General features: G+C 41.8%; 3 protein-coding genes across 5 annotated transcripts in view; all 3 read right to left on the bottom strand.

Moving 5' to 3' along the window:
* Window positions 1–914: 914 nt before the first annotated feature.
* Window positions 915–15,739, bottom strand: l3mbtl1 (L3MBTL histone methyl-lysine binding protein 1). 3 transcript variants are annotated; one of them, XM_060893830.1, is made up of 22 exons: window positions 15,689–15,739; window positions 13,895–13,997; window positions 13,100–13,239; window positions 12,854–12,998; window positions 12,401–12,545; window positions 8,578–8,710; window positions 8,327–8,372; window positions 8,118–8,206; window positions 7,843–7,947; window positions 6,741–6,876; window positions 6,103–6,194; window positions 5,865–6,022; window positions 5,699–5,775; window positions 5,296–5,381; window positions 4,242–4,352; window positions 3,886–4,027; window positions 2,654–2,756; window positions 1,980–2,174; window positions 1,773–1,822; window positions 1,415–1,572; window positions 1,250–1,312; window positions 915–1,171 (listed from the first exon to the last, which is right to left on the bottom strand). In XM_060893830.1, exons 1-22 carry the CDS (start codon window positions 15,725–15,727, stop codon window positions 1,040–1,042), a joined length of 2,448 nt encoding a protein of 815 aa, XP_060749813.1. In that variant the 5' UTR covers window positions 15,728–15,739; the 3' UTR covers window positions 915–1,039. The 3 variants fall into 3 exon arrangements, with proteins under 3 accessions (XP_060749813.1, XP_060749814.1, XP_060749815.1); XM_060893831.1 differs by having other exon boundaries at window positions 7,843–7,941; XM_060893832.1 differs by having other exon boundaries at window positions 13,100–13,215.
* Window positions 15,740–17,617: 1,878 nt separating this feature from the next.
* Window positions 17,618–22,246, bottom strand: srsf6a (serine and arginine rich splicing factor 6a). Its single transcript, XM_060893969.1, has 6 exons — window positions 22,085–22,246; window positions 21,215–21,438; window positions 19,221–19,336; window positions 18,794–18,996; window positions 18,604–18,681; window positions 17,618–18,516 (listed from the first exon to the last, which is right to left on the bottom strand). The coding sequence occupies exons 1-6, from the start codon at window positions 22,189–22,191 to the stop codon at window positions 18,069–18,071; spliced, it is 1,176 nt and encodes a 391-aa protein (XP_060749952.1). The 5' UTR covers window positions 22,192–22,246; the 3' UTR covers window positions 17,618–18,068.
* A 2,096-nt stretch (window positions 22,247–24,342) lies between these two features.
* Window positions 24,343–26,564, bottom strand: part of arl6ip5b (ADP-ribosylation factor-like 6 interacting protein 5b) — a 7,532-nt gene continuing 5,310 nt past the window's right edge. The window contains exon 3 of the mRNA XM_060894326.1: window positions 24,343–26,564. This exon is cut by the window's right edge and continues 171 nt beyond it. Within this exon, the coding sequence (XP_060750309.1) occupies window positions 26,560–26,564 (5 nt within the window). The 3' untranslated portion in view covers window positions 24,343–26,559.

The following is a 26,564-nucleotide window of genomic DNA, read 5'->3' as shown; positions in this document are numbered from 1 at the left end:
ACTTAAATTTCCCATCAGAGAGAGACAAAAAAGACAGACATTATCATTGCTTTAGATGTAAACAGTACCAATCCCTGTTACCTTTATGAATTATTACAAACACCAGTGAGTCACATATCATTTAATCATCATCATGATAATAAAACAGCTCCAGAATTGGGCTGATGGCTCAGAATGTGCATTTTACTCCACCTAGTGGCCAATCATATAAAGTGCATCGTTATTATCGTGTAGCACCAATTCGTTCACAATACTGGCTTTAAAACATTTCCTTATGGACCATTGTGGACGCTCCTCGTTCTCTCCTGCTCCTTTAGTCCTGTGTTCATACCGTCATACAGTCACATCTGTGCCGTGACCACGCCCATATCACACTGGCCACGCCCATGTCGCTCTGGCCACGCCCAAATCTAAGGTGCAGACCTTGTACTTTAAATCTCTGGGCAAGTCTAGTGAAGATAAGTCACTATAATAAACAGTGCTGAATATGACAGGAAACAGCAGTTGGTTAAAAATAAAAACTTTTGGCCAGTTAGTAAAGAATTCTGCTATTAATCCATTTAAAACAGATTCAGGATTCGACTCCATTTCGATATCGAATGTTTAAAATGGTGCATTTTTAGTTTTTTAGCTTAATTGATTTTCTAATAAAAACTGTATGGGACTAAAAAGTGTTTTTTTCTCTAAACACCATCAAGTGCTGCTGCCGAGTCACTGTTTTTCTCCTGGACAGTGGAATCATTACTCAAGTCATTTGTGATCATCTAATGTGACGTTAGCGAGTTACTGCAGCAGACAGAAGAACGAGGAACCGTGATGGTTCACATTAACACTCCGTAACATTCAGCACTTCTGACTGGGCTCAGTTACACTTTATCACCTCTTTTTTAATAGCTGTGTTTTTTTTCCTCTCTCTCTCTCTCTCTCTCTCTCTCTCTCTCTCTCTCTCAGTGGGGACATCAGTAAACACCAAACACGTGATGGGTGGTGGATTGTAGATGGATGAAAACATGGCACAGAACTGAAGAGTCAGAGTTGACTACAGTACTTCATCAGTGCTCTTGAACATCAGAATGGCGTTGTAGATCTTCAGTGCTGGTCCCAACTTGATGCTCATGATCTTCACTATATCCGTCTGAGTCAGCAGGAGGAAGGCCTCACCGTCGATCATCTGCGGAAGAAGTCATTTTCTTTTATTTGTGTTTTTTATTTTTAGTTAACGCTCGATAAAGAAGACGACGGAACTCACTTCGTCCTTGAAAAGCCGTGCCTGCTCCTCACAACCGATAAGATTCTGCACAAAGCCGAATACCTGCATAAAGAAGAGGAGCAGCAAAGTAAACTGAGTCAAACTCCTGCCATTTAAGTTCTTATGGACTCTAAAATAATTTATAACTGTGTAACACACACTCACCTCCTCTACGCTCCATGTAGCCACCTGACTGGCATGAATTCCTGCAACACCAGGCAGGAGCTTGCAGTGTTGCTCCCAGCAGAGCGAGAGAGTCCGATCTGAACTGGCAGTCAGTGCTGACATGAACAGGGAGGGATACATGCTCTCTGAAGTCATGTCTGACACACACACACACACACACACACACACACACACACACACACACACATCAAAATGAATGAATGGTATCTCTTGGTGTTGCAGACACAGTTTAACATGTTTAGTATATTTTTTGACACGTTATTCTCCATGTAAATATCTCTCGTTGTTCATCGTTATGTTCAGCAGCGTGTCTCTGCTTATAAAATAAGAAACTCACTTTGATAGGCTCGTTGTTGATTCTTCCGATATTTCGGAGGACGGCCGATCCTGATAAAAAACAGAAACCATTAAAGCACGTTGTGTTAATTACGCCAGTCGACGTCACATGAGTGTTTTTAATGACTGAGAAAACACTTTGTAGCTCCTCATGACGTATACGTGCATGCAGCCTGGTGAAGGTGGTTCGGGTCGATTAATTAATCACCTGCCGTGGTAGCGAGACTTTTTAGCCCTCTGTCCAAAGACGAGGAGGTTGCGTTTGGATCCCTCCGTATCAGAGAGGTCCATTTTGACCCGGCCCTGATTCCTCTCGGCCAACGGGCAGCCGGATATACAGTGATGCGCCGTAAAACGTCCGGTCACGTGACCTGATCCGTCACACCCAGGAGTCGGGCACTTCCTGTACATAAGTTATAATAAATTACAGCAATTTTATATACAAAACCTACAAATAAACTGCTGTGGCAATAAAAAATTCATAATCTACGAATATGCAAATTTCATCCGCTGCTAAACTGGTGTTGCTGTATTTGCATACTGAAACATGATTGGCTGTTGTATGTTATGATGCAGTAACAGTCTCCGGTCAAAACGTTCACTAACGCACATTCTGAAATGATCTGCTGCAGTGACACCTTTCTCACTTTCACTCATATTTGCCTTTAAAACATAAGTGCTTTTTAAAGCTGTGACTAACTTTTAATACAAATAAATAAAAACTCTCCAAACATGGCAGACTTTTGCTGATCCTGAAACAGTCCTGAGTTTTACTTGTCTGTCCTGTTAAAGATTCAGCAGTCAGGACTTGTGAGAAGCTGAGTTTATTTTCCTTACTCATTTAGTTCAGTTCCTACACAGAGATGAGTTCAGAGGACTGACCTGTTGTGGAAGCTGTATTTAGAGGTGCTGCGGGAATTTGTGCCGGTTTTGCACGGCGTTGAAGTGAAACTAGGTGGAGCTGCAGCTGTGGGTTCCCTCGGACCTGAAGAAGACACCTGAAGTTAAACTGCACATTCAGCGTGAGTGTACAAAACTGTACGACAACTAAATAGCACTGAGTGTGTGTGTTTGTGTGTGTGTATGTGCGTGTGTGTTTGTGCGTATGAGTGTGTGAGTGTTTGTGTGTGTGTTTTTCTGTGTATGCATGTGTGTGTTTGAGTGTGTGTGTGCGTGCGTGTGTGTTTGTGTGTGTATGTGTGTGCATGTGTGTATGTGTGTGCGTGTGTGTGTGTGCATGTGTGTGTTTGTGTGTGTGCATGCGTGTGCGTTTGTGTGTGTATGTGTTTGTATGTGTTTGTGTGTGCGTGGGTGTGCGCGTGTGTGTGCGTGTGTGTGTATGTGTGTTTTTGTGTGTATGTGCGTGTGTATGTGTGTGTGTGTGTGTATGTGTGTGCGTGTGTTTGTATGTGTGTGAGTACATGTGTTTGTGTGTGTGTCTTTGTGTGTGTCTTTGTGTTTGTGTGTGCGTATGTGTCTTTGTGTGTGCGTGTGTGTCTTTGTGTGTGTGTGTTTGTGTGCATGCGTGTGTATGTGTGTGTTTGTGTATGTGTGTGTGTTTGTGTGTGTGCGTGTGTATGTGTGTGTGCGTGTTTGTGTGCATGTGTATGTGTGTGTTTGTGTGTGTGTGCATGTGTATGTGTGTGTTTGTGTGTGTGTACATGTGTATGTGTGTGTTTGTGTGTGTGTGCGTGTGTATGTGTGTGCGTGTGTGTGTGTGCGTGTGTGTGTGTGTTTGTGTGTGTGTGTGTATGGGTGTGTGTGCGTGTGTATGTGTGCATGCGTGTGTATGTGTGTGTTTGTGTATGTGTGTGTGCGTGTGTATGTGTGTTTGTGTGTGTGTGTGTGTATGTATGCGTGTGTATGTGTGCGTGTGTGTGTATGTGTGTGCGTGTGTATGTGTGTGTTTGTGTGTGTGCGTGTGTATGTGTGTGCGTGTGTGTTTGTGTGTATGTGCGTGTGTATGTGTGTGCGTGTGTATGTGTCTATGTGTGTGCGTGTGTATGTGTGTGTTTGTGTGTATGTGCGTGTGTATGTGTGTGCGTGTGTATGTGTTTGTGTGTGTGTGTGTGTATGTGTGTGTATGTGTGTGTTTGTGTGTGTTTGTCCCTCACCAGGCTGTGGGACACTGGGTGATGTGGATGGAGGAGGTTTTAGAGGATGCCCCGTGCTCTCACACCATGCAACAGGGTGAATGTCAGGATGATCCGAGTCCATCCACTCGTCATAGACGTGACTCCAACCGTCAAAATGGATCTGAATGTAAACACACAGTTTAACAACAACATGTTGTCATAAATAATAAGATAATAGGGAAATGTGTCAGAAAACCAAAGCACCCATTCATCTGGACCCATAAAGACCCAATCAGTGCAGTACACAAGACACCGCTGGAATATTACAACATGACACGTGGACATTTCTCCATCCTGAACATCTACCAGTTTACTGTGTAACTCAGAGTCCTCACTTTAATCCTGTGTGTGTCCATTTCCTGTACGCTGGCCACACGGATCAGCGCCGGACTCCTCCTGTCCACCACCTCCAGCTTCATGTTCACCTGGAAGCCATGAGGTGGACGCTACATACAGAGGGGGGTGGGTGGGGGGTGGGGGTCAGAGAGAGAGAGCGGGAGAGAGGGAGAGAGAGGGAGAGAGAGACAGAGAGAGAGGGAGAGAGAGAGAGGGAGAGACAGAGACAGAGGGAGAGAGAGAGAGAGAGAGAGAGAGAGAGAGAGAGAGAGAGAGAGAGAGAGAGAGAGAGAGAGAGAAAGACAGAGACAGAGAGAGAGAGAGAGAGAGAGAGAGAGAGAGAGAGACACTTTACCTTACTTACACACTACTCTTAAAAGGATAAAATCACTCTTAGCTCCACTTCTCAAGCTACAAAGCTATGTAGCTAATGATTAATGTGTGTATGGCCACCAGTTTATTACTGTTCATCTTAAATATTCACACACTCTCACACACACACACACACCGACACACACACACACACCTAAATGTTTTAATGTAATTATTTCCATGTTTCTAGAGAACAGTGTGAACGACATCAACACCTCCACCAAGCTGACGGAGGACAAACACTAAAGCACAAGCTGTAATTATTTATATGTAGTTGTAATTATTAGGGGGTCACGGTGGCTTAGTGGTTAACACGTTCGCCTCACACCTCCAGGGTCGGGGTTCGATTCCCGCCTCCACCTTGTGTGTGTGGAGTTTGCATGTTCTCCCCGTGCCTCGGGGGTTTCCTCCGGGGCACTCCGTCCAGGGTGTATCCTGCCTTGATGCCCGATGACGCCTGAGATAGACACAGGCTCCCCGTGACCCAAGGTAGTTCGGATAAGCGGTAGAAAATGAGTGAGTGTTATTATTAGCTGCATTAGCTTCATAGCTACATGTTTGGTGTCTAATCAGCATCACTTCAGCTACAGGAATGAGGAAATGACACGAGTATAAATCCTCTTTTTTTCAGAGTGTCACTCTAATCATATTTGTATTATGGGATGTTTTTTGTATACGCACCACTTTAAAAGCTTCAGCAGGCACCGCTGTGGATCCGGTCTCATCCAGGTAGCGCTCCCAGGAGAAGCGACCCGGCTCGGGATAGTCTGCAAGTCACATTTATTTTTGTGTTTAAATCTCACTTTAAGTTCATATTTTCTATTTTCAACCTGTCACTTGTCCTTGTTGCTGCAGATTTCTTTGTGTTTTGTACTTTTTTGCTTTAACCTAATTGCAATGCACATTAATTAGCATGTTATACGCTAGTCGTGTTCACTCGGCAGTTGTGTGCTAGCGTTAGCTTTGAAAAACAAATCACGAGTAAAATCTAACATCTCATTAAACTTCAACAGACTGACGTCCTCGTCCTTATAGACACACATCAGACGAGACGTCGCCTGCAGAACCTGGAGGTGTCACTCACCTTGTGGAGGTGTGAGGGGGAGGCCTCTCTCTTTACACCAGCCCACAGGGTGAATGTACGGACTTCGAGCGTCGCACCTTTAAACAGAAAGAGCAGAAGTGTGTTGGAGTAAATCATGTAATAATAATGACACGAGTAAGTGTGTAGAACACCGAGACAAACACACCAGTAATCATACGTATCGTCCCAGTTGTCGAAATGCACTAGAAATCGTTTGCCTACGATGTCTGTCACCGTGGCAACACAGATGAGAGACGGGTTCATGCGGTCCACGGCTTCCAGCTTCAAGCCGACTTTGAACCCGTCTTCCTCGGCCGTCTCGGCCTGTGGGACAGAGACAGCGTTTCTTCTACAAGAGAACTGATGTTTTATTTTATTTTGATGCCTCAGAGTCAAACACTTACGTTGTCCAGGTTGCTGAACAGTTCCTTTGGGGCAGCTTGTGCTTTGGTGAGCTTTAAATAGCTGGACCAGGAAAACTCTTCCTCTTTACACCCTGTAGAACAGAGATGTTGTTACAGATCCACACCTTGCTGTTGGAGCTCCAGGTTCATTAGTTTCAGCCAAATTTATACAGTGAGGTTCATCACAGCATCACGTTCATCACAGCATCACGTTCATCACAGCATCACGTTCATCACAGCATCATGTTCATCACAGCATCCTTATTCTCTCTCACTTTTTTCTCTCTCTTTATTCTCTCTCTTTATTCTCTCTCTTTAATCTCGCTCTCTTTATTCTCTCTTTATTCTCTTTCTTTATTCTCTCTCTTTATTCTCTCTCTTTATTCTCTCTCTTTATTCTCTCTCACTTTTTTCTCTCTCTTTATTCTCTCTCTTTTTTCTCTCTCTCTCTCTCTTCATCACATCACATCACACACACACACACACACACACACACACACACACATCTCTGTTCAGGAAATCACACAGCAGGTTATATAATGATGCATCAGCATTGACTCCGCCCACTATTTTTACACCATACCTAGATAGAAACGCCTCACATTCCACAGTGATGATGTAATGAGAAAGTTGTGTACCTTTAGGAGTGTGTAGTTTGTGTCCGGTGCTTTCACACCAGCCTGGAGAGTGAATATCAGGGGAGTTACCATTGACCCAGAAGTCATGGCGGTCCGAGTAACCGTCAAAATGGAGACGTAATCTGTAACCACAGACCTGCAGAGCGGAATTATGGCTGAAAAAGGTAACGAAGGTGTAGCTTTTAAAACATCAACACAAAACCACATCAGTGACTCCAACAGGGCAAAAGTGTCATTCTGTGACCAGCACATTCTTCATCTATAAAGTCACCAGTGGACGTGATGGTGTTTCTCACCAATGCTTTTACTCAAGGACACCAAATTAATCACCCTGTTTATTCATGTGCAGCTTGGAGTGTTATTAGAAATAACAGTACGGTCTCCATGGCAACACGTGTCGAGGACGATGCTGAGGAATCACGCACACACACACACACACACACACACTCTAAAAACTACACATTACTTTCATCTGTACTGCTGATTAAAACTACTTTGATTCAACTTCACTTTTTACTAAAAGTACAGGTGAAATAATTTAATAAATAAACTGATCTGCTGTCTTTAATTTAGATTCTTGTTAATGATAAATGTCTTTAAATACAAAAGGGTCTGAACAACACTTCAAAAAACATGCAGTGCTAAAATGTGTCAATCTGACACACACACGCACACACATGCCCATACACACACACACACACACACACACACATGCCCATACACACACACACGCCCATACACACACACACACACAAAAATACACATATTCACACACGCATACACACACAAACAAACACACACATACACACACATAAACACACACCCACATATACATATACACACACATACACATATACACACGCATATACACACGCACACCCACACACAAACACATAAACACACACACACACATACACATACACCCACATATACATATATACACACAAACACACACACACACATATACACATACAGTACACCCACATACACATATACGCACACACACACACACACAAACACACACACATATACACATACATACACATATACATACACACACACACACACACACACACACATACACGTCTGTAACACACTGTACCTCAGCCACAGTCAGGACGAAGTACATGGAGGGATGCTGGGGGTCGATACCTTCCAACTTCATGCCTTGACTAAAGTTGTTGGGACTTTCAGGAACTCGCTGTGACTTAAACAGAAAAAACAACAGAGTTAAAAATCTACACTTTCACAGTATATATATAATAATATATAATAATATATAATAAAACATCTGACCAATGTTCACAAATTAAAGGCAGAAAATCAGATGATTATTTAAGATGATTTCAATGACACTTCTAATGAAACAGTCTGTACCTCCTGGAAGAGTTTGGCTGGAGCTGCAGTGGCCTTCTGCTCGTCCAGATACTGAGCCCATGACCATGACTCGGCTTTAGCGTCCGTCCCTGAGCAGATAAACACAATCCTGATAACAGTATCTGAGCAGATAACGCATCCTTCAGCACGTGTGTCCTTGTGTTAATACACAACATTAAAAAACAGACTCACCTGTAAATCGCACTCACCTGTCTTTTCATGCCCTTCTGTTTTTAGATCCTCAGCTTTGCGTTCCTTAAATAAAAAAAGTGACAAGTGTCTTTTCCTAAGTTCTACAGAGTCCATCATAAACCAACAGGGACTAATGGTACATGGAGGCGGAGCTAGCAGCAGTTGCTTAATCAGCTTATTTAAATAGATGATTTGAATATTCATTTTATTCAGTACGTCAGTTTTAGTTAACTCTGTTGCTAACACGATGCGGTTGTTTAGATCGTACCATGGGCTCAGGCTCAGAGTCTTCCTCAGAGGGACTTAAATAATCCCTCCTCCTCCTCTTCTTCATCGGCTTCAGGAGTTCTGGGTCGTAAGACATCACTCCTGCTTCCAAACACCTCTCACTTCCTGTCAGACTGGAAATAGGGAAGAACGTCTGAGGATGATTATAAACCATTCTGCATCATGTCTCAGACTGGAACTGTGTAACAAGATGAAATAAATCACTATTACATTATTAACTGACAGATAATTGGCTGAAATAATCACTGATTTGCTCTCAGATGCAGTAAAATAGTAAAGTAAACTGATGACAAATTAAAATCAAATGTAAAAAAGTTTAATTCAGTTTTAAATGCTACTTTGCAGGTGAAATTCTGGTCATTTTTATTCATCTTTAAACTTGTTTTACAGCACGGCTTAACGCTCGAATCTGATTGGTCAGAAAGTGTGCATTATTTTTGTATAACAGTACGAATAGGCATTAGTTCTGGTTTGTATTAATGCATTCGTTCTAATACATTATTGTTTCTATAGTAACAGCTCAGACACAGGGACGTGTACAAAGCTTGCTTCGGATAAACCTACAACAACAACAACAACAACAACAACAACAACAACAACAATAATAATAATAATAAATGGATCTGGATTAAAAACACTGATTTTTTTTTAGATATGTATTTAAGATTTATTAAAGGAGTCTCCAGTATCAGCAAATTTTACAAAGTTAACAAGCACAAAAAATCTAATCAAATCAATCAGTTCAAAAAGATTCTCCAAGATTTTAAAGAGAGAGAGAGAGAGAGAGAGAGAGAGAGAGAGAGAGAGAGAGAGAGAGAGAGAGAGAGAGAGAAACAGAGAGAGACACAGAGACAGACAGAGAGAGACAGAGAGACAGACAGAGAGAGAGAGAGAGAGAGAGACAGAGACACACACAGAGAGAGAGAGAGAGAGAGAGAGAGAGAGAGAGAGACAGAGACAGACAGAGAGAGACAGAGAGACAGACAGAGAGAGAGAGAGAGAGAGAGAGAGAGAGAGAGAGAGAGAGAGAGAGAGAGAGAGAGAGACAGAGACACACACAGAGAGAGAGAGAGAGAGAGAGAGAGGGAAAGTGGTGCTGAGGGAAAGACATCAATAAGAAACTATTTTTTGCCCGTTATTATCCAGTTAAAATGTGTGACATGTCAATAATGAATAATTAATTCATTATAATTATCAGCAAATTTCTGTCTAATTATAATTCTATATAATTATATAAGTAATAAATGTAGAAATGTGTTATTTCTTGTACATTTTCCAAACTAATCTAAATTTAACAAAAATCTCTGAGGCACAAACATATCATCCTATGAGAGATGGATTAAGTGTTAAACTGGTTAATAACAGTGTCGAACCCCTAAAGCCTCAGTAATAAACTGGACCAATGTGGAGTGATTTGTGTTTCCGGAGGCCGTGAGCCATCGTTCCAGCGTGTGGGTGAGTCAGAGTTATAAAAAGCTGAAAGTACAGCAGCTGATTGTGAAGCGAATCTGTTTTAACAAGCTGGAGTTCAGCAGCCTTTAGAGCTCTTTATTATACAACTTCTCATGGTGTGGGTGTGACATGAAATATTCACCAGCTCGCTGCACAACGCCACCGAACCTGAACACGACCTCAAGAAAAACAGAACGTTTCCAGTTAAAGCGTCTAAATTACATCCGCTGTCTGACATGTGCGACTTCCAAACACAAATCATTTAAAAGAACTCTCCTTGTTTTTTTTTCCTTAGGAATCCTGTATGTTGTTAGGTGAGGTCTTCTGAGGTGGATCAGACTTATTTATCCGTCATATCCCACATTTGCTCAATTTGAGAAGATTGACATGTGGAGAACCTGATGGCCAAGTGAACACCTTGAACTCAGGTGTCTTCTGTGTCAGGGAACATTATCCTGCTGAAAGCCGCTATAGATCACTGTAATCATGAAGAACTTGGAGAACTTGGTCTGTACCAATGTTTAGCTAGGTTCTACGTGAATGCAGGACCCAAAGGTTCTCAGTCCATCAAACTGCCTCCACCAGCTTGCCATCTTCCCACAGTGCATCCTTGTGCCATCTCTGCCCCAGGTGAGTGGCTCAGGTGCACCCAGCTGTTCGTGTGATATAAAATAAAACATGATTCATTAGACTAGGTCTCAGACTGCTCCATGGTCCTGATCTGATCCTTATGTGTCCAGTGTAGGAGCTTTGGGCGGTGATCAAGAGTCAGCTAGTCTGAAGCTCTGCAGCTACGCAGCTCATTACGCAACAAGCTGAGATCAAGATGAAGCTGTTCTGTGTGATCCGAGTCAGCATTCAACGTGTCAGTGAGCCTCGGGTGTCCAGGAACGTCCAGGATCACTGGTTGTCCTTCCTTCAAGCACTTTTTGCACTAACCACTGCATTAAGGAAACACCTCACAAGACCTGCTGTTTTGGTGAAGCTCTGAACATGTCGTCTAGACATCACAATCAAGGTCAAAGTCTTTAACTGACTGTTTACCTACAGCCTAATGTGTCCCTGTGTAGCAGAATAAGCTTGGTTTCATCTTTTCCTCTGTTTATTGCAGTAGTAAATGGGAACTGATTGCATGTAGGAGTTACAGAACATGTGCTGATGTTCAGGATTAAACACTTTCATTAGATTATATGAAGTAAATTAATTTATGCAGGTTGTCACATTTAACCCTCCTATTTTCCTCGGGTCTATCTGACCCGGCTGGAAGGTTTAATGAAAGTTTAATGTGTCATAACTTGGGTTTCCTTCCACATATTTGCCTGAAATTTACCAGGATTGTTCCAAAGTTTGAACTTTGCAAGTAAAATTAATTTTGTCTATTTTCGTTGAACTATGTGTTCAGACCACTATATACTTTGCATTTTGGATCCTCCAGGGTCAGTTGGACCCGGCCACATTTAGTGGGGCAATAGGTCAGCGCAATGAACATACATACAGACACAAAAATGCACATATAAAATGTCCACTAACACACGCACCCAAAACACACACACACACACGCACACACACACAAATAGGTCATTGCATTTCATTAGGCCTCCAGAAAAAAAAGCTACACATTTGTAAATATTTCACACTTTTGATATGCCTTTGCCTAGCAGAGGGCAAAATATGATCTACCGAAATGATGCTACACACACATACACACACAAATGTACCAACACATTTCAACACATTTCACATTACATACACAAATGTACCAAATGTAAGGCTGATCACACAGAATGGTGATAATTGTATAATTTTTGATTTATAAGCATTCAAGTCAATTTGACCTGGAAAAAAATCAGGTTTTATTATTTACTGACATTAAAAATGGTCAAAATGGTTTCAAAACAATCTCCTGGCTTTGAAATATACCAGCCTGTAATTGTGCATCAACTTTTGTGCCTCTATAGTGAAAATAATTCAAAATTTCTGTTTTTTTTTTTACTAAAAAATGAGGCATTTTTGTATTAAATAAGGTTTATTATACCAAATATTACATTTATTTTTGCAAAATATATGTTAATATGTTGGAAACAAGTTAGACTAAAAAGGGGAAAAAAAATGGCTATCGTATATACTTTATTTTTTATAAGCAGTCAAAACAGACAAGGTCAAGTTGACTCGCCGCTCCTAATTTGTATAGGAATTCAGGTAAAGAAAACAGGAGGGTTAAATGGACAAAAATTGTGTTTTGTGTTTGACAAACTTTGTTCTGCATATCAGTGGATTAAGGTGTAAATTCTGTTCAACATCCAGCATTTGAGAAGGTCATCATCAGATCAGTGTGTTTAGAGTTTAGTTACTTGTCAGGTGCTGGATCTCTCCGGAGCTCCTCGTTGTAGGAACGTTTCATCATCTGATCGTTGTTCTTGTGCAGAACCGAGTTCTCCTGGACCTCTGGGTTAGCCTTAATGAGCCGAGCGCCATCGACACACATGGCCTGCACATCTACAGACACAACACACACTCCTGGTCAGTATGGAGCCAGGACATGACACCAACACAAACACCAACGTGTCATCATGAATAAATGAAATGACTAACTGATGATTGGCTGCTTTTAACTTTAAGTCTTAATTCTGGATCACCAAAATTCAGCCAAATGAAACCATCCTTGACAGCGACAGCAAACACCTGTATTTACATGTAATCAGATTTTTTTGTTCTTCAGACTGACATGTATCAGGACATCTGTGGAAGGCTCCCATTAATGCACAATGATGACATACAGAAGGACTATTTTAAAACTATCTGACCTGCTGAAGGATCTAAGCTGGGTTTCACCCCCTGTTTGGGTTCTCCATCTATGACTTTGGTGGCAGCTCCATCAGTGAGAGGGTTTGCTGAGCTCATTTTCCCCTGACTGATCACCTCCAGAGTGCCGCTGTCACTCACACACAGCTACACACACACACACACAGGGTCTGTTAGAACATCAGGTATTCCAATCCAGACCTAAGTGCTCACCTCTTTGACATAAGTTCAGGAGAAATCTCTCTAACCTTCAGGTTGCTGCCTGGCAGAATCGCCATTCCTTCCTTCCACTCCAGAACGTGGACGATGCTGCACGTCCCGCCCACCTGGGTCACTTCCTTTGCCGTGGTTTGGGACACATCCACTTTTGGCAGTGGATGAGCAGAAGCTTTAAAAATACAACTTCATAAAATGACTTTTACAAACTTATTTCTTTAAATCATATATTTTTATTTGCTGAAAATTAGAGGCTTAGACCTCAGCCGAGGAGCGTAATAGGGCAAAACTAAGTGCACCCCTGTGCTAGTCTTTACCTTTATAATGTTGAATTTTTCTGCAGTAAAGTTTTATTCCCATCCCATGCTTACATTAGATGATAGCGGCATTTACATTATACAGTGATATGTTATTTAGTGTGACATTCTGGATATGAGAGTCTCAAGTCTCCACTGTAGAGTGTGATAGGACGAAACTAAGTACACTGTGTTAGTCTTCACTTGAGAACGTCAATCTTTTTGTGTGAGGGAAGTCAAAGAAAAACTGAAGTGGTCCCAGTACTGAGCCTTGTGGGACACCAGTGGAGAACGTGTAATGTCACTGGCTGAGTAGGTTCTGCAGCACGTCTTCTACATGAGCTGTGATCCTACTGTACGCTTATGAATGATGTAAACTACATAACTAGACCGTAAGGACCAGAGGTGCAGCTTTACTCAGTGTTTAGTGAGAGTTTTAACGAGATGCTTCGTTCACCTTTAAAGGAAGAAAAGCCAGCATTTATTCCCTGTTTCTGAAAATGAACACAAAGCCATTTTGTTGAATTTCACCTGGTAAGAGGATGGCAGTGGTGTTTTGGTGTCTCGGCCGCTGAGGAGCATCTGCATCTTTTGGCAGGATTTCCACATCCGCTTTGGAGGTCATGACAAGAAGCTCAAAGAGACATTTGTGTAAAAGAGAGGGGGTAGGAAAGAAGGAAAGAAAACAAAAGAGAGAGAGGGACAGAGAGAGAGAGAGAGAGAGCGAGAGAGAGAGAGAGAGAGAGAGGGACAGAGAGAGAGAGAGAGAGGGGGGAGAGAGAGAGAGAGAGAGAGAGAGAGAGAGAGAGAGAGAGAGAGAGAGAGAGAGAGAGAGAGAGAGAGAGAGAGAGAGAGAGAGAGAGAGAGATATTTTATTCTGATAATTTTTCAGTGATCTATTTGCAGCAGACAGTTCGGTCGATTTTATAACATTTTAGCAAACGAACATCAGGAAGCAGAACATTTTGTCATTTAACAATTTTCTGTCCATTATTCACCAAAACATGTAGTAAGTAAACTACGATCTGTGTCACATCTCATAAAAGCATTTTTCGCAAATAGGTAAATAAATAAATAAATAAAAATTCAAACACACACAAACACACACACGTACACACACAAACAAACACACACAAAAACGCACACGCACACACAAAAACACGCACACACACACAAACACACACATATACACACACACACATACACACACACACACAAACACGCACACACAAACACTCACACACAAACACACAGGCACACACACACAAACACGCACAAACAAAAACACGCACAAACAAAAACACGCACACACACAAACACACACACACAAACACGCACACACAAACACACAGGCACACACACACAAACACACACACAAACACACAGAAACACAAAAACACACACTCACACAGACACACACACAGACACACACAAACACACACAGACACACAAACACACACCAAACACACACACACACGAATACACACACAAACACACACACACAACCACACAAATACACTAACACACACACAAAAACACACACACAGACACACACACAGACACACACACACAAACACGCACACAAACACACACAAACACACAGAAACACAAATACACTAACGCACACAAACACACACAGACACACACACACACAAACACGCACACAAACACACACACACAAACACACACAAACACACACACAGTGCTGTATGTGTTCAGAGTACAGAATCAGTATGTTACATATACAGAAGAATACAAGTCCATTTCCCCTGCAGTCTATAAGGAGCCATTACAGCTCTGTATAAATTGGACAGAAATCCCGTTTCTTGGCTTTTATCATCATTGTTAAATTCTATAAGCAAAATGGCGGACAGACGTGTGTATATATGTGTGTATATATGTGTGTATATATGTGTGTATATTTGTGTGTATATTTGTGTGTATATATGTGTAGATGTATATAATGTGTTATTGATATAGACCCACAGTGTGGAGTGTAAACGCATCATTACAGCATCATATAAAGGGTCAAATATCTCTATACACTGCTGATTAAACCTCTTCCACCGGCTTCTGTTCTCAGTTCAGCTTCATGGCTCATTATTAGATCATTATTAATCATTTATTCATCAGCAGCGAAATCAAGAAATCAAATAAAGAAATAAATCAAATAAAGGAATAAAAATGAGGACAGTCGGTTTTTTACCCTCATAGCAAACAAATTAAACACGATGGACAGTTTGGTCTCTTTCCCTTTTCTAGAAATCGAACAAATCGACAATTAATTCGCTAAAAACGATATAAAACAAATCCGTTTATTCTTACCAGCGCTCCGTGCTGCTGCGGGAGAGCTCTACTGCGCATGCGCGTCGCTTCTCACCCCCCCCCAAACACAGGAATAAATAAATAAATTCATATCAATTGTCATGTAAGCGTTTGTTCTGGATTAAACACTTCCACTGGCATTAAAGGCAAGTGACTAAAATATTATAGTTAAGTGCCAGACTTGATCTTTACTATAATATATTTATTTAAAGGAAATCAATTTGACTTTAAACACATTTGTGTGTGTTGGAAACTTCTCTAATATCTACAACCTGTCTGGAGTGAAAAGATCAGCTGCTTGCTGTCCCTGAAGGGGCTTTGAAGCATTTGTTGGATATTAGATAGTTCTTGGGTTTCTGAAATGGTTCTTGTCGGATTATTTCAGGATAAGAAACTAAAGGGAACGTAGAACTACGTAGAACTTGAGCCTTTGTGTGTACAAAATGTCCACATCATTACTCATTACATCATTAGCAGACACTCTTATCCAGAATGACTTACATTTTTATTTCAGTTTATACACCTCAGCAATTCAGGGTTAAGGGCCTTGCTCAGGGGCCTTGTAGTGGCAACTTGGTGGACCAGGGATTCGAACCAACGACATTCCACAACCACTTTAGGCATTGGTGGATCATTAAGGTTCTTCATCTGGTGTGAGGTCCTACAGAGAACCCTAGCTGAATAACTGACCATGGTTTTTTTGCTTTACCGTCACCTGACAGGTTCTAGATATTAAAGTGAGGTTAATGAGTATGGGGGATGTGGTAGCTCAGTGGTTAACATCCCCCATACTCATTAACCTCTCCTTAATATCTAGAACCTGTCACTTTACAGTAAAGCGAAAAACCATGGTCAGTCATTCAGCTAGGGTTCTCTGTAGGACCTCACACCAGATGAAGAACCTTTGATCCACCGATGCCTAAAGCAGTTGTGGATATTTAGTAAATTAATGAGTAATGATTTGAAGTTCATGGAACTGAAACATTAAGATTCTACACAAACAGAAATAACTAAATACTTCAAGTTTATACCTTGTTTTACATGCAGATGCAAAGAATATGTATTTATTTACTCATCAGAAATAAAGGGTTCCTTGAAGAACCCTACAACAAGGCATTCCTTCTTAGGAAAGTGTGTAAATAGAACCCTGAAAGAACCCTTTAGTGTAATGAAACTCCTGCTACATTCTAGATATTCATATAAGAAAAAAAAGACAAAAATCTGGACTAATCTGGAAATGGTGGAAGCCTTTCCCACATATTTTAAGGTAAAAAAAAAAAAAAAAGGTTCTTCAGATAGTCAAGGGTTCTTCAATTCCAAGATGTGATTCTACTAAATTACTGCGTATGACAGGAGAAAGAGCCGATCAAGAACCTTTAAAGCTCGAACCACAACATAAAATATCTGGAGAGAAATCTTCTAGCGAGAAGAAAATAACTGGATAATTAAAACTACTTTGCATTTATAAACAAATTCTACAAAGAACGTGTTGCAATTACTCAGTAACGACTATCACAAGGTTCCTAAGATGATGAACGTGTTCTACGTTGTCTTTAAGGGTTCCACCAAACAGACAAACCAGAGAAACCTTCAGAGTCCCAGCTTTAAGTTGTTTCTCCTTAAAAAGGTGCAGTTAGAACATGCAACCTGTCCAAAAGGTTCCTCTTGGGTTCCTCAAGGTTTCAGGATTTCAGCTCTCTCAGTAGGCTCCATTTAGAAAGTTTAACCGATCGACTAGTTCTTCTCCCATCGGGTGATAAAATAACCATCTGCTGGATCACATCTGGATCTTTATTTGAGTAGAAAAACAAAGTGAAACATTGAGATGTTCTGGATAAAACACTGAAGCTGGGAGTCTGGCACAAACTGCACCACAGTGAAAGAGCAGAAGATAAAAGCTGTGAGATCACAAACGACACACTGCAGGAGTTTATCAGTCAGGACTTTAATAAAAGGTACAATAAAAATAGACTGAAATGGTTTAAAAAGTTCTAACGTGAACATCAGACTTTCAAACGGATTACGACTGAAACAAACATCACAGAACCACAAACACATCAGCTCGGCTTCTCCTACATCACTTACTCCTGAAACGACTCGGAGGGGTGGGGGGGGGGCAGAGATGTGGAGCGATCCAGGTCACGGCTCATGGAAAGCTCGATCATCATCATCATCCTCCTCCTCCTAATCATAATAATAATAATAAAAAAAATACTACTAACAATAATAATAATTCTATGCTCATTTTCACAGATGATCCATAATTCCAAGAGTTTCTGCTCATGTCATGTATAAAACATCTACTCTACGTAATGGGAAACGATTAAAGAGCCGGATCGTGATGTGCGGTGCGGAATTTCACTGTGTGTGTGTGTGTGGTTCAGTCCTGGGAGGCGGATCTGGACCGGGACCTGGATTTGGAACGTGAGCCGGATTTAGAGCGTGAGCGTGAGCGTGAACGCTGCTCAGGAGATTTCGAGCCACTCTTCTCGGCCAGAGGGGACGGCGAGCGCGAGGCGGATTTGGCTCGTTCCTCGTTTCCGTTCTCAGCAGGCGACGGCGTGCGGCTGCGAGATTTCTTACTTGTGGATTTCTCTTTTGACCGGCCGCGAGAGCCGCGCTCGGACTTCACTTTTGAAGTGCTCTTAGACCGAGAATGGCGGTCGCCGGAGCGAGACCTGCTGCGGGATTTCCTCGTGCGAGAATGAGAGTGGGATTTGCGAGAACGAGATTTGCTGGAGGGTGATTTGGAGCGAGACTTGCGGCCCGACCTCGAACGGGATTTGTGTTCGGATCTGGAGCGAGATCGGCGGCGGCGAGAACGAGACCTGGAGGGAAAAGGGAAAGGGTGAGGATACAGCTGGGGTAATTGTGCATTAAAGCAATGAAGGTGTGATGAAAGCGATAAAAAACACCTTGAGCGAGACCGAGAGTTGCTTCGGGATCGACTGCTACGGCGGCTCCTGCTGCGGGAGCGGCGGCGGCTGCGAGACCTGAGGACAGTAACACAAACCACCTACAGACTCCGCATACTAGCTATAGCCAGTGAGCAATTTCATACAATCACACACCACATCTCTTTGCTTCACACACACACACACACACCTGGAGCGACTGCCAGAGTAAGAGTGGCGTCGGCGCGGTTTGTCCTCGACCAGTCGGATCTTCCTGCCGTTGATGTCGGTACCGTCCAGTTTCTCTAGAGCTCTGCGCATGTCTGAGTGAGAGCGGAACTCGATCACACCCTCGTTAGCGCGTTCCTTATGAGCATCAGCGTAGGTCACCTCACCCGCCTGCCTCATGAAGTCCTGGAGGGAACAAAGGTGTAAAAACACACACACACACCTCAGTATCATTGTACAAATTATATACTTAAACCCCCCACTGTCTGTATTGGTCTCCCTCCGTCCGTCCGTCCGTCCGCCCGCCTCTCCCTCCGTCCGTCCGCCTGCCTCTCCCTCCCTCCTGCCCCCGCCTCTCCCTCTCCGTCTTTCTGTCCTGTCTGGTGGCCTCCAGAGGTTCTCTTCCTCACCTTGAGGTCCTGCCAGCTGCAGCGGCTGGAGAGGTTCTCCACGACGAGCCGGTACTCCGTGCGGACCGGAGGGCCGTATTTATCCCGGCCCGATCGACTCCTGCTGCTGTAGCCACCTTCAGACAGACAGGGGAAAGAGATGGAGGTGTCAGAGATGCTTCTCTCACATGCCTTTTACTTTAGAGTCTAAAACTAGCAGCGATCGCCTTTTTAATCGCAAACCTGTTCACACTCAGGCATGAGCTTTTCTGCTGCCTCCCTCACAGGACATTACTATTAGGAACAAGGATATAAAGCACTGATTTAAAATAAATAAATAAGTACAAATTCAAAAAGGACAGACACATATGGTGATAATGTCTCCAGGAAATTCATGTATCATAACTACAGAAAAATAAGTCAGGTTCTAGAGATCTCTGGGATTAAGACATGTTTTTCCTTTCGATCGCTAAGCCTGAGCCAGAACCTCCGAGCTCACATGTGGTTTGAGTTTTATTATTTTACATTTGTGGCTATAGGCTTTTTCTTTTCTTTCCAAATCGACAACATAATAACTAGCATTCCTCACCATCACCCCTGGTCTATTGGCAAAAGGCTGCTGTCATCTTGGCTTCCGGTTAGGTCAGCCAAAGCATCAAGGGGCAAAGGTCACACACACATTGTAAGGTGAAGGCCAAGGCCAAAGCGGTCAGGGAGTCATCTTTAGCCACAACGAACTCGGCCACGGCCTCGGCCTCCACTCGACTGTCTCAAATTGAAACGTCAAGGACTCTGTTACTGTGGCAATCAAACTGGAAATAAAATGGCAACTTTAGCAGTCAGACATTTATCACTGATTGTGCTTTTGTTTTGTTTTGAAATGATTCCACTGGGCTACAAGCAGAACACACATGACATTCATATCAACATTTCACGACATGATGTAGACTTTCCTCCAAACTGCAAATGGACAGTGACGATCAGGTGTTTACGCCAGTTACCCAAACGGGCATCACTTTATTAATATAGCTGCAGCAACAAACTGCTCCTTTTCCACTGTAGGGTCCAAGAGGTTGTTTGTCGTTTCTATAGCAACAGCTGGAATGGTATAAAAGGTTTTAAACGATCGTGAGTAATCTCTGCTGTACCGAGAAGACGTTCGTATAACACCTATGAAGGAGTCTCCTGTGCCACGGCTTTGTAATATTTTCAGGACAGAGAAGTTTACAACTCGGTCTTATTTTAATAAAAAAAAGAGACATCGAACGAACACAAATACAGACTCGTGGAGTCCTAAAGTATTAACGCTGTAGTAATAAATAATCTCTCTCTGTACTCATTACCGTTCGACCCTACAGTGGAAACGAGGTGATGAGTTGACCTTCACCTCCATTTTAATGCCAAAAGAAATTAAATAAAATCTTGAACATTTCACAAACGATCCTTTTATTTAAATCACACAGTGCTTCTGGTTCCTTCTGTTACATGTTACAGAACATTCAGAAGCTTTATACTAACTTTAGAGGCTCAGGGCTGCAACAGCGTTCAGGAGATAAAGTAAAAGTCACAAAACGATATCCGACTCTGACACCTTACGTCTTAGCTCTGGATTGTATTTAACGTCTTTATCGTGAGCAAGAATCAACAAATCTCACACAGAATATTGCCCTAATTTTTGTGCGCTAGATTAGAACTTAACTACAAAATACAGATCCACAAACTGAAGAGAAACGAATCCGGAGAACAGCGTTGAATTTCTTTCGTATATAAAGACACAAACAGTGAATCTGATGTTCTCTGGGTCTTACTTGCTTCAGTCTGAGAAAAATTCTGATCGCTTTCGTTCGGCTCTAAACAAACAAATACGTCACGCAAGGACACAAACACAGGCTCCACACCTCTGATAAACAAACAACCTCAAAGCAACCTCGATCATCACTAACATTATTCCAAACCTGAAAACAACCTTTATGATGAGCACGGTCGTGTTTGTTCACAGTGAGGACTGTACTTACTGCGGCCGCCTCCATAATGACCTCCTCCTCCGCCGTCGCCTCCTCCTCCTCCTCCTCCTCCTCCACCTCGGCCACCTCCTCCTCCGCCGCCGTATCCGTCTCGGTCACGCCGAGGTCCTCTTGCGTGTTCCACCATCACCCTCTCCCCACACAGCTCCTTCCCGTTTAACTCGTACACAGCATCATCTGCGTCACGCGTGTCCTCAAACTCCACAAAGCCGTAACTAAAGGAAAACACCGTGAGACAAAACTGACTCATTTCTCCACCATGATCAGTTACACGTCATAACTCCCTACAACACGGCCTTGTCTATCAAAGTGTTTAATTTAAACTCGAACCCTGAGATTTAGTAACAGCAGAAGAACGAAACAGACATTACTGCATACACAGTAAACATTTATACTGCTTGTATTAACCTTCTCATTAGTGTTAAGTGGCTTTAGTTATGTATAAACTAAACTAAACTAACCCAGTCACGTGATCACGCTTCCCACCACTATGTGTTTTCTAACTAACCCGCCCTCGTATTATGATTGGCTTGTACACATTATTAGCCAATCAAAACCCAGAAGGCGGGACCTGCTACGGGTAAAATGTCTACGTTTGCTATGTTACATTTGTGACCTAATAAACATCATACAGCACAAATCCTTCATATCAATAAAAGTTTACAGTAAACTGTTTGTACAGATTAGAATATAATACATATATATACATAAATAAACAGACGAAACTGAAGGCCGCCATTATGCTAAAGGCTAGTTACATGTTAGCATTAGTGTTTGAGCTAAATGCTAGTTACATGTTAGCATTTGTGTTTGAGCTAAAGGCTGCACGAGGACACAAACTCGTTATTTGTTGTTATTTACCCATTTTTCAGGTCGACTTCCAGCAGTTTTCCGTATCCGCTAAAGAAGCGCTGGATGTCCTTCTCGCGGACGTGGTAACTCAAGCGGCCGATGTAAACTCGAGGCATGACGGTCAGCGTTGTTCCACAGCGCAGCAGCTGTCCGAGACCTACTGCGCATGCGCATATGTACTGGCGTACAGGCCTGAGAGGAATCACGTGACCTCCATCGACTAACAAGAAATCATAATTCATCCATTTCGGATTGATGAAATGGGTTTTCTTTGTTTTTTTATTCCCAAAATGGAGATTTTTCAAAATAGCAGTCTTGGGATTCAGTAGACGTTATTGTTCAGCAGTGCAGCTGTGATTAAAACGAGTTTTCAGTGTTTATAATTAAGATGCACAAAACAGTGAAGATTGTAAACATGACGTCTTACTGAAGGGAAAATCTCTGTGTTACATTTACATCCTTTATGTCATTTCCCAAATGTTGTTTTATTCACTTCATCAGTTAGTTTTATAAACTTTGTGTCTTTGTACATTTATACTTTGTGTGAATATTTTTGCATAAATACATGTAATTATTTATGACTTCTCAGGAATGTGGGAATTTGTTTATTAATAGCTTTAATTATGCAGAAAACCCTAAAGCCAGGGCTCTAAAGTGTCACGCATTAACGTGACAGACCCTCATGTGGGTCTTTTGTCACGCTCCCACCACACACTGTATTTCTCACACAGAAAAACTGACTATTTATCATATATTTAATAAGCCGCATCACCCAAAACGTATCAGTCCGCACCGCTGTGTCTATGGAACCGGGCAGGAACCAAGCGCGTCTCCTCTGGAGCTCTTAGTCCAGCCTGACACTTATCAACCAATCAAAACAAGACGCTACACAACAGCCAATCAGAAAACAGCACTACTGTATCTGGGTAAGATTTAACGCAACAACCAATGAAAAAAAAGCAGATCCTGGAATTGTTCATCATCATCATCCTCGTTCACCCACAGAGAAAAGCTCTGGAGCTGCGAGCATCACTTTGAGCACAGAGTAAGTCATGATCTCCTGTTTAATGTTACAACTAATTCACAACTTGTTTGACACAAACAATGACATCGTGACTGCTGTTAGAGACGTTTCCCAGATCATCAGCATCAGGGGCCCCGGTTCACTGACACCACCTGCTCAGAACAAGTAGTCTAGGGCCAGTGGTTCCCAAACTGGGGGCCCTGAGATGGTGCCAGGGGGCCCCGGCTTTATGACATTTTATAAAACAATGAATTTATCATAAATTCTGTGTAATTAAATCTCAGAAAAATAAGGCTACTAACCACCAGCACTACACTGTATAATTTAATATGTTTTGTTTAATTCAAATATTAAGTTTAGGAATGTTTTATGTTGGGGGGCACGGTGGCTTAGTGGTTAGCACGTTCGCCTCACACCTCCAGGGTCGGGGTTCGATTCCCGCCTCCACCTTGTGTGTGTGGAGTTTGCATGTTCTCCCCGTGCCTCGGGGGTTTCCTCCGGGTACTCCAGTTTCCTCCCCTGGTCCAAAGACATGCATGGTAGGTTGATTGGCATCTCTGGAAAATTGTCCCTAGTGTGTGTGTGTGCCCTGCGATGGGTTGGCACTCCGTCCAGGGTGTATCCTGCCTTGACGCCTGAGATAGGCACAGGCTCCCCGTGACCCGAGGTAGTTCGGATAAGTGGTAGAAGATGAATGTTTTATGTCATAAAGTTTCTTTTGGGGGGGCAAGTAGGGATGCACTGTATACACGGGGGGCCGCACGGCGACAAAGTTTGAGAACCACTGGTTTAGGCTTAGTCATATTTTTGTTACCACACGATGACTGACATTTGGTCACATTAAACATCTCTCTCCAAATAGGTTTAATAATTTAATTAGCACTAAATAATGATGTCAACTAAAAGGCAACTAAGCATTCTGTCATTCGCCATGAGAGGAAAGTCCCCTAAAAAGGCCAGGTTACAGGATGCTGAGCCAAAGGTGGTGAAAAGGGTGTAGTTGTGTTTGGGTGGAGGGTTGGAGATGTCACTCTTAACTGTCTTCAAAACTTGAGAGCCATGTTAATGTGTTCATTACAGGTGCTTAGTTGGGAAATGAGTGATTTCCCAAAACATTTATTAAAGAGACGACGAGTCGTTCACAAGAGTCAACAATCTATAAACAAGCATAAAATGAGTCATCTGATTTTGTCTTAGTTCCCAATCGACAATAAAAACAAGCTTCCACACTAAAGCACACAGATTTTAGTCCGTCAGAAACTTTTATTAACTCTGCATCTGCGTCAGTTACCATCAAAATAAAGACAGATGGAGGTTCTAAAGAAGCCGTAAAGCATTTTTATGAACAATAAATATGACAATCAATTATAATAGCAGTGAGTTTTAAGGAACATTAACAGTACGTCATGTAATGTTAAAAAAAAAACAAACAAAACCAAACACGTCAGTGAATTAAAGGGAAATTTATGGAAAGTCTTTATATAAATGAATTTGCAAGGCTGTCGTTATACGTTCGTTGCATAGCTACAAAATGGAGTGACTTCTTTTTTCCTCACAGATTCGACACGTGTGAAATCAGTCATTCTGATAACGTGGAGGGTTTAGAGGACCGAGCTCACAAGTAAATATTTAATTGCAGCAGAATTCTGGATTCGATTGTAAACGTGGGATTTGACTCGAGTTTGTTTGATTCGTTTGAGTTGTTGCAGAATCGCTGATCGTCATCTGAGGTAGCAATAAAACGTTTTGTAAATTAGCTGTGTTTAAAATTCTACTCTAATCATCGTATGGTTGTGTTTTCAAATCAATGTCGATGATTCGATTGCATTTGGCTTCACTGTGGATAAAATGTCCACCAAATAAAAAGCTAAAAAATAAAAGTACTTAAAAAAAAATATATTCAGTAACATTTTTCTCCATAACGTGTCACTGTGAAAGGATTTTAACATGCAGTGTGAAAGGTTCGGTTTTTATTTCTCACCTCTCAAAAACAAATCAGGAAAACAATTAACATTCGTCATGAAGAGCAAATTCAACTTTTATAGAACGACCAAAAAAAAAATAAATATATTTTAATCTTTTAATTTAAAAAGTGCTTTGTTTCTTTTTTGTGTCATTATTTTCATGACAGGAAAGTGCGTTAGCATATGTCAGTTAGCCTGCCATGCTAATTTATGATCATCACGTACAAGCAGCACTGAATAAAATGACAATTTCTAAAGAGCTTCTGAATGACTTTCTAATCGATCAGACGTGAGATTGTGAACACACATCAAGAGAATCCGGTCTGGAATAATCCACATAAACATGCAGGTGTGAACCCGATTCCCAGATCTGAGACACGACGACACGTGACAAGTAAAAGTTCCTCACAATACACCATGACACACACGTGAGCCACACACGTCTGTAAGAAGTTTAAGGTGTTTTACGATATTGAACGTCACAACGTTGTTTTTTTTTAAACATAAACGAGAGGAAAACTAGTGATTGTGTGTAAATGACTCATTTGCATACTAAATCGGATCGATCAGACGTCAGTCAGACCGATCAGAGACGAGTTTGACTCCAGGCTGAAAGGCTCGGGGTTGAAATCCGATCCAATCCAAATGACTCGATGGTGAAGAAGTGACGAGACGCATCAGGGTCGGAGTTTGAATTTGGAAATGAAATTGGACGTGCCAGTCAGATACTCAGATCAGACAAAAACACCAGGTGGCGCCACATGCAAGAAAATTTATTTTTGTTTTGTTTGTTTAGTTTTTTTTTGTGTTTGTTTGTTTGTTTGGGAAAAAGCTTTTATTGAACATTTTGTAAGGAACGTGTAAGTACTTGTGTAAGTACTTGTGTAAGTACGTGTTTGAACTTTTGGTGGAAAATCATAGTGACCCTTTTTTTAATATTTTGGAATTTTGTATTTTATGGGAAAATACAGTGACATTTTTTTCCCACATTTTGGGAATTTTTGAATTATATTTTTTAAAATAAATGGCTTGTTGCAAGGTTTTTAAATATATGGAATAAAATATTTAAATATTTAAATAGTTTCTGAATATTGTACATGAATGTTTTTAAACACTGAAGCTTGTTTTTGATGTTTTCTGTAATTCTGTAACGTTTACACGAGTAAAAAGTTTATTATAGGTTTTGTTTGTGGTGTAATTTGAGCGCTGGGTTTTAACAATGCAGGAAAGAAGCAGTTGCAGAGCAGAAGCAGAAATAAAATATTAAACACTACGATCTTCTCGTTTGGGAGTCGCCGGTGATTCCCGAACAGAAACTCGCTCCGAGACGTCCGGACGTAAGGAGGTTAAAGGATCGAGTGCTGCAGCTCTTCAGGATCTTCAGATGATTATAGCACATTAACACAGCGGAGAGCGAAGGAAGGATTCAGGAGTGACGGCGTTCTGTAAGGAACCGATCAGGAACTCGGTGAGGATCAGATCCTTCGTCCCGTCGCTCAGT

The sequence above is a fragment of the Tachysurus vachellii genome, chromosome 19 (assembly GCF_030014155.1).
Source record: "Tachysurus vachellii isolate PV-2020 chromosome 19, HZAU_Pvac_v1, whole genome shotgun sequence".
Lineage (NCBI taxonomy): Eukaryota > Metazoa > Chordata > Actinopteri > Siluriformes > Bagridae > Tachysurus > Tachysurus vachellii.
Note: the sequence above shows the minus strand (reverse complement) of the source record. Positions and strands in the feature narration are given on the sequence as shown.